Source organism: Epinephelus lanceolatus, chromosome 19 (genome assembly GCF_041903045.1).
Source record: "Epinephelus lanceolatus isolate andai-2023 chromosome 19, ASM4190304v1, whole genome shotgun sequence".
Lineage (NCBI taxonomy): Eukaryota > Metazoa > Chordata > Actinopteri > Perciformes > Serranidae > Epinephelus > Epinephelus lanceolatus.
This window is the reverse complement of record NC_135752.1, coordinates 37054203-37065620: the sequence shown is the minus strand read 5'-3', so window position 1 is coordinate 37065620 and position 11418 is coordinate 37054203. Positions and strand designations below refer to the sequence as shown.

The 11418-nt window shown below is 41.1% G+C and overlaps 1 protein-coding gene across 1 annotated transcript; it reads left to right on the top strand.

Moving 5' to 3' along the window:
• The first annotated feature begins 1351 nt into the window (after positions 1-1351).
• Positions 1352-10409, top strand: ccng2 (cyclin G2). The gene is made up of 8 exons (XM_033647137.2): positions 1352-1498; positions 3504-3661; positions 3914-4051; positions 4349-4599; positions 5485-5563; positions 5685-5783; positions 6801-7000; positions 9183-10409. The coding sequence occupies exons 2-8, from the start codon at positions 3557-3559 to the stop codon at positions 9313-9315; spliced, it is 1005 nt and encodes a 334-aa protein (XP_033503028.1). The 5' UTR covers positions 1352-1498; positions 3504-3556; the 3' UTR covers positions 9316-10409.
• The last annotated feature ends 1009 nt before the right edge of the window (positions 10410-11418 follow it).

Sequence of the window (11418 nt, the reverse complement as noted above, 5' to 3'; positions counted from 1 at the left end):
TGTATATTGGTTTGCACTTATTTGCACCTTACTGTTAACTACTTTTACTGTTTTGTCCCCCATGGTTAGCTGGTTTTTATATTTTAAACCTTACTGTCACATATAGTTCTATATCTAGTATATATTTGCTTTATAGTGTATTTTACATTTGCTATAAATGTGCTTTTCTGCTGTTATTGTAGTCCTTGTATATTGCACGCTCACTTTGTATCTACAACTCCTCTAACTGTTTTGCAGCTGCTGCACAGCAATTTCCCTAAAGATAAATAAAGTCTTTTCTTATCTTATTTATTTTCATTACCCGTTTCATTTCAAGTAAACTCAACTCTAATTTACAGCAAAATGTAGTTGTAAACCTGCCCATCCTACGGAATCCACATTCATCGAGCAGACACACACATTCAGTAATCATCAGGAATTAAGTTGACTTTTAAATGTGGACACAGTTATTGTGACAGATCTTGGAACATCAGGATGTTTGTTACAGAAAACAGGACCAATGCACACAGCATCATTGCCTAGTAGTAGTGATATAATAATAATACATTGCAGTGTCTTTCTCCAGCAATTTTTTTGTAGTCCAACTTAATCAGCTGAGTCATTATTAGTTTGCATGATATCAACTTTGTGGTTGATTCCTCTGTAACTCTGACAATGATGTAATCCAGGGAAGTGCTGTGCACTGACGTTTGGAGATGAGGTGGTGCCTCAACAAAGCGGAACTCCAAAATTTTTGCTGACTTTTCTTAACCACTACAACAGACCGTTAGTGCCTGAAGAAATGATCTGAATATGACAACAACAGCTAGACAGAATTACATACAGTGTGTCATTATTGTTTTAAAACAACAATATAGTCTGTTATATTGGTGGGTAATTGCCTTATTTATTTGTCTGTATTTATTTCCCTGTGTTACTGACACTGCAGCTGTCCCACAGCCAGGCTGGGAACCATTTTTAACATCCACAGACGTTGTTTCTGACATCTATCATAGAGTCAAAAGGCACTACGTAATGCTGCGATTGCGTCAGGACTGTACCGCCATCAGCCAATCACAGGATCCCATTTTGGGCGGACTATTTGAACGTACCAAACTGCGGCTCTCTGATTGGCTGAAGGAAGCGTCAATCAGAGAGGGGTGGTGTCATGTAACAGACAGGCTGTTCTTCGATTGTAGCGGCATTTATGGGTGAATTGACTATTAATTATCGATCTAAAGCACAAACCGCTCGACGATAATGATATTAATTAAGCTAAAACGTTAAAAAAGCCGCAGTTTTGCGCTTTTATTTGTACCGTTAACACCGAAAGGGAGTGATTGCTATTCTCGAACCCAGCCCTCTGATTGGTCGCTGCCGTGTGACGTTGTATGTGGGCGTGAGCGTTGTGAACATCAACAAAAGAGAGAAGAAGAGAAAGGAGAAAGAAGAGAAGACGAGAAGGACTGTACGCTACAGCACAAGACAACAGATATGTGGATTTAATTTGCAACAACAGGTAGAGTAAACCTTTTAAGATATATTTAAATTACATTACACAAACTTCTACTAACTACGTTCGCCTTTTTCTGCTAACGTTAACAGAGGAGAGGAGATGAAAGTGAACGGTCGACAATGGGGACTTAATTGTAGCTTTAATTAACAAAAGAAAATGATTGTTGGGAATTAATAACGTGTCTATATTTCCTGTGAGAAATATGAACCCATAGCACAGCTTTGACAGGGTTTACAGGGAGCGTTTGTAATTGTATTGTATTATTGTCTATCTGCCATCTCTGTAAGGGAATGGTGGCATTAAAATGAGTGCTTTCTTTTTATTTTGGTGGCTTTACGATTAAAAATAAGTGTGATATTCTGTTTTGCACGTACGCCTTCCTTCCTACAGTCAGGGATGTGTTTTTCTTCACGTCTGTTGTTATTGGTTTCCCCTGGATCCGTCTCCTGTATAAAGCTGGGCTTTTTAACACGATTAAAACCACAGCGACAAACCATAACAAGCACATTTTAATCGACTTAATGCGTTTATATCGATTTAATCTATAAAACATTCGTGTTTTAATCGATGCTGGTGTTAAACAGCACAGCTTAATGGACCTATTAAGGTTTGAGGAATGAAAAGGAGCAGCCCCTCCCCCGCTCCGACCACAGAGGATTTAAAAACGTTAGCTAGCAGCGGCTAGCGTTAGCATCCGCTATAAACGATAAAACTCAGAGTTTCCGGCCGTGTGGTTTGTGTTTTTGTGTGTTTTCGGTTGTTTATTAACAGACAGGACCTTGGAAAAGTAGTTGTTTTTCGGTCAGGGGACAGGGAAGGCGTCTACCAGAGGAAATCTGACACTGGAGCCCAGCTGAGAGAAGTGGGCTGGGCTCTGAGCTGTGACCCCTGTTAGGGCTCACCGTGAATGTAGGCCAACAATATACTGTAACCTTATGGTAATAATACTCAACACGGCTCTTACCAAACATGGATAAATAAAGGCATTATAACAGCTCCCCAGATATAAAACAAGAAGCAATATTTTCTCATTTAACACAATTTCCAAATAGCCTTAAAACCAGCTGTGTTTGTTGCTGTCTCCAAAAGTGTCTTTGGCCATAAAATACAGTTTATTTCATTTTAAATTAAACACATTACTTGTTTGGTGCACAAATACAAAACTCTTTAATGTATATTTAACATATATTACACATATTGTATATATCTTTTGTTCTCATGTCTCCATATGTTTAAATTGTGTTGTGCAATGTAGCATTATACTTATATTTTTATACCTCTAAACTTCACATACTAGTTTCACACACCTTAATGTAGCATAAGGCACATATTTTAATATTTTTACACACTTTACATACCAAGCATATATACATATTTTATATTTTAAACACTGGCATTAACATTGTAGCATAGTACACATATTTTATTTTAATATTTTTACATACTTCGCACTTTATTCTTCTTATTTCTGCTTCTGTAACTCTCAGTACTTAACATCAGAGACTGTAAGGGTTTGCAATTTCTATCTTCACGCTCAAAGATGACAAAATGGCACGCGTTCTCCAGAGCCAAAGGTTACGTCTTTAGGTGTATTTACATAGGAGAAGCCGGAAGCAGAGAGGTTTACATGTTTGGATAAAGATCTGCACAACCAATCTAATCAATCAAAATTGTCCTTGGTACATTTTCTCTTGATTAATCGTGGTGGTACAGGCGTTTCTGACTTTATTTGATTTTTTAAAATAGGTTTTGGAGGGGGTAAATTGACATTGTAAATGGAACATGTAATACCAGACTCATCAGAGAACTACTTACTACTGTATACTACAGGAGAAACAAATACTTAAAGTGTCTAAGACACGGCAAACTTTAAAGACTGACAACTGATCCAGATTACAATTGTGATTTTTGTGGATTATATTTGTACTTCGAACCGGTCGGGGGACTTTCTGACGTGATTTCTTGGTTATGTTGTGGAGCTCAACTTTGGTACTTTCCTGTCTTGCAGTGAAAAAACTGTGCTGAAACCAAGAGATTACTTCCTCCAGTGCCGGCTCAAACATGGATGCCTTCAAGCTGATGAAGGAGCTGAGGGTGAATTATGAGCAGGAGGCTTATTATCTCCCTAAAGAGACGGGGCTGAGCCTCATCGAATCCACAACACGGGTGAGCACACATGGAGCATTAATCTGTAGTAGAGTCAGTAAATGGGAAATATTTCTCGGAGCATTACCCAAATTTAGAAGTTCAAATATATTTAAATTTTTGAATAAAATGCAAAAATAAAATAATGACTTTCTGAGCTGCTTTTCTAGTATCACTGGCAGGCCTTTGAAATACTTCTCTACCAAAATTAAAGTAACCCGCAGTGTGTGGCAGACAAACCAGTTTAATCAACAACATATCTTTGTTTTCCAGGATGACAGCCGGATCTCGGCCAAGTGCAGAGACGCCAAAGTGGAGGACCTGTGGAGTCTGACCAGTTTCTTCGGTTACAGCACGCAGACCTTTGTCCTGGCTGTTAACCTGCTGGACAGATTCCTGGCCATGATCAGGGTAAGAGATGCTTTCACCTGATAGGATCAGACACAGTACACTTTAGCTTTGTTTTTCTGTCTGCTGTTAAAAGGGTTTGTAAAAGCCTGAAACCTCTCTAGAGTCAGTGTAACAGCAGAGAGACAACAGAGTAAACAAGTTACATAATAAAAGTATTGTCTGATTTATACTTCGTACTTCCTTAGCGAGCTTGTTACTAAATAATAAATCCACTGCAGTGAGTAAAATTATTGTTGACGTAACTGGGTTCAGCTCAGTGGTCCCAACGGTTACTTACTCACGTGTCGTCCACCTCAGATCCAGCCGAAGCACCTGTCCTGCGTCAGCATCAGCTGCCTCCACATGGCGGCCAAAGTGACGGAGGAGGAGTGCAACCTGGCGCCTACCGACGAACTCATCCGCATCGGACAGTGCAGGTTCACCGTGTCCGACCTGTGCCGCATGGAGAAGATCGTCGCCGAAAAGCTCAACTTCAAGTCCAAAGCCATCACTGCCTTAACCTTTCTGGAGCTGTACCACCAGATCACACTGTCACACTCCACAGACAGGTGAGAGCAACACACATAGGGAATTATGGGTAACCTAAAAGGCAACTTAAGTTTCTCACTCAATACTAGGGCGATTACAAAAAACGTTCTCCATAAGGACATGAGAATACTTTTACACTCCTGCTAGTTGTCCCTTGTTTTAAGATTTATCCATTTGTTTATTTCTAAAAAAATCTGCTTGTAGAGACTTGGAACTAGCTGCACATAGATATTTACAGTCAACATTTAGTCAGCTTCAATCTTCAGCAACAAACACACACTGTAGATTTATTAGCTTCAATTAATTTCTATGAAAATCTGCTTGTAGAGACATGAACCTTGTTGCACGCAGATAATCAAAGTCAACATTAGCTGTCTCTTTTCTCAATATGCAGGTCTGCAGCCCTTGTCGAGGCACATCCAGGATGTGTTTCTGAATGTGAATATAAAATACCAGAGTTCAGATCCGTGTGTGAACTCAGATTTTCCCATGATTTGATTGGCCGCGCTCCTCCACACCACTGCTTGTTTGTGACAGCGGTTGCACTTGAAATAGGGCAGCAGTCAGCTATCAGCGTCTGACTGAAGTGCACTGATAAGTTCTGTTGTTAACGGCCACTGAAAGCAACACCTCACACTTGCATAACCCCAAACAGCGGGTATTGTTTTTAATGCATGGGTGCACTTTGGATCAAAACTCAACACTTGCACTTTAAATCAAGTTTTTACAACGTTACATGTTTTATAGCAGCCTCAAAAAGCTTTAAAATCCTTGAGTTAGTAGTTACGTATGTCTTATTTTCTATAGTGTCTTAAAAAGTGTTGATGTCATGAGTTATTGTCTGGGAAACATCATTAACCTGAAAACACAGCTGAACCTGACTCTGTGTGTGTCTGTGTGAACAGGAAGCAGACTCTGAGCCTGGAGAAGCTGGAAGCTCAACTCAAAGCCTGTCTGTGCAGGATCTCCTTCTCTAAAGCAAAGGTAGGAATTCACCGCAGGGCGTCGGAGGTCAGACGGGATCACGGTGGCTCAGCACTTTAATGAGACGCCAATGTGACACTGGAAGAACATTAAACATGTTTCTGTCTGTTTGTCCACGCAGCCGTCCGTATTAGCCCTCTCCCTCCTGAGGCAGGAGATCGAAGCCGTGCAGTCGGAGGACATGTTGGAAATAGCCTATCACATCCAGAGACACCTAAAGGTAAACATGCACGACTTTGTTACACAACTACTCAACCAGTGAGGGAAAGCAAACACCTGTGGGAACCTGATGCATCGGAAAAAAAGAAACAGAAAGTTTTTCCCACAACAGAGACAGCAACACTCTCAGCAGCAGCTCAGAATAAATTTAATTCAGGGGAAATACGAGTGTAAAGCAGGTGAAATTAACCGCTGCTATCAGGTCACAGACTCACCCGCAGTAACCTCACACAAACATTAACATGACAAACAACTTCTTTAACCAGCCACACAGCCTGCAGGCTTTTTTTAATTCCATCCAGTTTTTGGCTAAACGTAAGAGAAGTGAACGCAACGCAGAATTATGTTGTGATCATGTTCTGATTGGCAGCAGGAGCGGGGGTGGGGTTTGGGGGGTGTCTGTTTATTCTTGGCCCAGCTCTGGTTCAAAGCATTTTTTTTCTGTGGACAGCGGTGGTTATGTAACGAGGTGTCTTGTGTTGTGACAGCTTGACTCGACATGTTAAAGGAAATGAGACTTTTGAATGCTTGTAGTCACGGTGGGATTTCTGAAAACTGTCCCAAATGTTTGAGCTTCAATTCTTAAAGCTCTTCTCTATCCATCATTAAATCAGAAAATCTTCAGTTTGCATCCTCTTCTACTTCCCTGCCAAAGTACATGTGCTAATATAGAACCAGTATTGGTTTATTTTTTACATTTTTTGTTTTTTTTATTTTACATTTAGAAAAAAATACAGTTGTATGAAAAGATTATTGGCCCTGGTATGTTGCTGCCACTGTGACACTTTTACTCAGTTTACAAACACTTAAAAGGTTCAGGTGCTCAGGTTTCAGCACAAGCCTACAGACACAGTTTGCACCTGATTTCTCTCACCCTCCTGACCTGTAAAAAGAAACCAGGTTACAGTTTACAGGGACATACTGTTAAGTAACTAGAGTGTTTTAAATGCACTGATGTCAGTCAGCGAGCATGGCCCAGGGCCAAATTGCTAAACTGTACTCCTGTGTTTGGTTTCAGATTACAGACGCCGAGCTGCTGCTGTGGAGCGAGCGTGTGGCGCTGTGTCTGTCGGACTACGCCTCCCCCGAATGCAGCAAGCCCAACCACAGGAAGCTGCAGTGGATCGTGTCACGGCGGACCGCCCAGAACCTGCACAGCTACCGCACCGTCCCCGAGCTGCCCACCATCCCAGAGGGATGCTGGGATGAGAGCGAGAGGTGAGAGCCACATACACACCTGAGCAACACGCTAATGCTGTCAGAGCCCCAAACACACCTGAGCTCCAAACACGCTAACGCTGTCAGAGCTCCAAACACACCTGAGCTCCAAACACGCTAACGCTGTCAGAGCTCCAAACACACCTGAGCAACACGCTAACGCTGTCAGAGCTCCAAACACACCTGAGCTCCAAACACGCTAACGCTGTCAGAGCTCCAAACACACCTGAGCAACACGCTAACGCTGCCAGAGCTCCAAACACACCTGAGCAAAACATGCTAACACTGTCAGAGCTCCAAACACACCTGAGCAAAACATGCTAACACTGTCAGAGCTCCAAACACACCTGAGCAACACGCTAACGCTGCCAGAGCTCCAAACACACCTGAGCAAAACATGCTAACACCGTCAGAGCTCCAAACACACCTGAGCAACATTTCCTCAGAGCTTCTTCTCAGAGTAATAAACGACATGTTAGGGCGTGTTAACCCAAGTATGCATGGCTGCGTGTAAACGGGAATATTACAAGAATATTCAAAACCCAGAGTGTTTCGTGCACGTTAACGTAGTCAGCGTGAGAGTCCCAAACACTAGTGAGCAGGTCATGTAATGCAGGAAGTGCAAAAGCTTAATGACGGAGGAAAAAAGACGAGGTCGTTGGGAATATAAACGTTTTCCTGAGATATATTAACAAATTATGAAGGAAAATATGCAACTAAAATTACAATAGTATCCTGCCATCCACAGAAAAATAAACTTTAGTGGCCTCCAGTCTTTCTGAAAACACCACTCAACTTGTGAACTCACAGCTTGCAGATAATTCACACTTACAAGGTTGTGAAAACCACACGAGGGGGGTGGTCATATGGACTCTAAACGCCATGTTTGAAGGCAGCAGGACACCATCAGAGCCACGAACACAAAACAAATAAATTAGAGATATCTTCTGTACAAAGAATACGTTAGAAAGACCAAATGTGTGCTGATGAAGATGTCAGACTGACATTGTGTAACAGACCGCTGTGACACAGACATTCAACATCATGAGGAGCCGGACACACCTTTTGTGTCAACACACATACTCCAGGTGTTTGTACAGGAAAAATTTCCCCACAACACTATGGAAAGTGTGTGTCCTTACACTTGTGTGCAATCCAGATAGTTTACCAGAAATTAAAAAACCCGTAAGCGCACTTTATGTTTGTGTGTGTTAACGGTGGATAATCTGTTAGTTTTAACTTGCATCAGCTGGAAGTTAATTTTTTAAAGCCTCACCAGCATTGAGTCATGAAACTGTCACATCAAATGAGACACTTTTACAGTAAAGTGTGTGTGTGTGTGCTGTAACGCTCCTCTGGGGCAACCAGCTGTGCAGCAACACACAAGTTTCTGCTGTTTTGTAACAGCACGTCACAGCCCAGCCCCCTCTGACTGTCTGAGCATGTCAGGGCCTCTCATATCTCCCAGCACTGTGTGATGGGATGTGTGCGAGTCACTTGTCACGTCCTACTGACACAGACCTTTCCATGACGTCACATGACACCACTGGGCCTCACCTATATGTTATAAGGAACTTCAGGAGAACAGTGTGTAAAGACAAGGGGAAGGAAGTGAAAGCCTGTCGACGGTCATCTTTAACCCACAGAGCGTCGAGTGTTTCTTTAATTCGTTTTCTGTTTTTACGACTTAAGATTTCAGTCAGCTGAGTCAGACCGACTGTCACAAGTCACAACATGAGATCAGGTGATCTCAAGTGGCAGCAGATGGTGTGCGTGAAATGGAGGAACTGTTTCTTTACTCATACATTCGTAAAAACTCCCCGTCATCTTCTGTCACAGTGTGACTGAAATGTTAAGTTCAGGAAGTATAAAAACCCCCAGAGGGAAAAGTGATGTTTGTTTACACCATTAGTGGATCCATATTTCCTCATTTATACTTAACCGTGTTTCTTTTATTCATAGTTTTACATCCTTCGAACATCAGAAATTATGACCAGTGTGTCACAACTTAAATGTAAACAGCCAAGAAAACCATTAAAGTTTTTTTTTATGTCTGTTTTCACCACATGTCAAACCTTATAAACCCTCTGACAGAATCCAGACTCCACCTGAAACTGTTTTAACCATCTGTGTGTATAAACGTCTCCACATACTGACAGTGTGTCCCTCTGTGTCTCTACAGCGAGGACTCCTGTGAGGACGTCATGAGCTCAGGCGAGGAGTCCCTCAGCAGCTCTCTGGGCAGCGATGCCGAGGGGCCCTTCTTCCCTCTGCACCTCCGCCGCCAAAAACACCGCCAGCACCTCCACGCCTGACGCCTCCAACCACCACCACGTGCCTCGCCGTCTCCGCCTCCCCCTCTCTCTCTCTAACTTCTTAACCTTGAAGTCTTTAATTTACTGTGTAGTAAGCTCCGGTGCTGGCGGAGAGTCACACAACTGGCAGCTGAGCGGTCCGGACTCTTCCTGGTAGACTGTAGTGTGTAGATGTGTCGGTGCATGTTGAGATGTCACATTCCAGGACGCCAGATTTTAACGTTAAACAAGCGACGTTAGGTTAACTCGGTGCAGCGTCTGGTTTTTAAGGTGCTGAGATAGAACGCGCCGATTTTAAAAATTCTCAGATGTCAAGTTAAACCAGAATCGGTTCATGTTCTCGACAAGATGATTTGCCAAAATGTGGTATTTATTTAATAGAATGTTTTTCTTTTTACTGTTATTAATCTAAGACTGCTTTTATTGAGAGGAAGGAGGAGTTTTATTTGATGTGCAGAAGCTGAGAGCGGCTCGTTCTCGAGGTGATCGAGACTTCTGAGACCTCAAGGTACAGAAAGAAGTCAGTCAGACCAGCTGACGTGATCGCCACTAAACCGTCTCTATTTTCTGGACTACAGGGTTGAAAGCTGAATTCAAGCTTTGACAGAAAACTGTTGCTCTCACTTCTGTAGCAAAGTTTCATTTGCACACTTTTCTTTTTGTGTTAAACGGGCAGACTGGACGTTTGAGTTTGTGTCTCGGGGAGGAGATGTGAATCCGCTCCATTTCGACCCTGCGGGGTGTCCAGATAAAAACATTTAACGAGTGTATGTCTGTGGATGTGTGTACGTATGACTCTGGTTTAAAACTTAAAGTTGATTGTTTCTAGGATGTAGCTTAAAATAAAAAAAAGTTGTTGGTGTTTTTTCCGCGAGGATGCTGTATGGAACAAAATAACGCTGACTGCGTGTCAACAAAAAGTTGAAAAAATTTCAAAAATGTAAAAAAATGTTAATACAAAAACCATGTAAAACTGTAAATGATGTACAAAAAAATCTGTTAATAGTTCTTTGTAGATATTAAGTTATTTATTATCATTTTGTCACCTGTACTGAAAAAAAGTCTAAAATCTTATAAAAAATGTTATTTTTAAATCTGTTGTCTGAGTGTTTCTTTCGTCACGTCTGAAACCAGCTGATTGGATTTATTTTATAAATCAAAGTGAAAGAGTTACTGAATGAACACATGATGCAGATAAATGAAGAGAACTGATGATGCTCTCTGAGGTCACGGAGACATACACAATTTAAGTCCTCAAGAAGATATTTGCTTCAGCATGACAGTATTAGGAGCATCATAAGGGGACACAAATCAAATATTAAAGAGGTAATATTTTGAAAAAGGATTGTAATATGAGAGTTGTAATTTTGGGGCTGGAAAAGCTGTGGGTTACATCATGTTTCTGAATTAATTATATTAGTTGACAGATGACAACTGTCAGTAAATTAAAATAATAATTGGAGATATATATATATTAACAAATATTTTAGATACCATCAATTTTGAACGGGGCTCTTTCACAGTATGGAATTTAATTTTAGTTATTTCCAGGTCTGGATAAGTATGGGGGAAAAGGAGAATATGGACAAACACTATTCTGTATTTTCTCAGTGTTGTACAATCAGACGTGGGTCCTTAAATATGAGGGAATTGGGCCTGGAAATTCCTTGATGAAAAGTCCTTGAATGATGTTTCAGAACCCTGTGTTAACTTCCTCTTTGGGCAGAGATGTTTGACAGTGGAACGTCATCCAACTTTCAGCGTAGGAGTGTGGACTGACATGCCACATTGGGTAAATGCAAATGTACTCAGATTTTTTTATGTATTTTTTTTATTTTATTTATTTTTTTTCCATTTTATTTTATTTATTTATTTCTTAAAATATTTTTGGGGGCTTTTGTCTTCATTCAACAGGACCGCTATAGCTTGAAAAATCTACCGAGAAATTCTACACTTTTCCAGACTGAATTTTGAAATGGAAACCTCATATAAAACAGTAATACGGTCCCACAGTGGCCCTGATATTATGGTGTACGTTGGCAAACTATGACACTTCAAAAATTTAAGTAACAACTTATTGAAGTTTTATTCTCAATGCCTCTT

What these genes read in the sequence shown, in the direction of transcription:
- ccng2 (XM_033647137.2), top strand. Translation starts at nt 3,557, where the DNA reads ATGGATGCCTTCAAGCTGATGAAGGAGCTGAGGGTGAATTATGAGCAG. An exon ending in TCATCGAATCCACAACACGG is followed by an intron (nt 3,662 to 3,913) that starts GTGAGCACACAT and finishes TTTGTTTTCCAG; the next exon opens with GATGACAGCCGGATCTCGGC. An exon ending in CTGTCACACTCCACAGACAG is followed by an intron (nt 4,600 to 5,484) that starts GTGAGAGCAACA and finishes CTGTGTGAACAG; the next exon opens with GAAGCAGACTCTGAGCCTGG.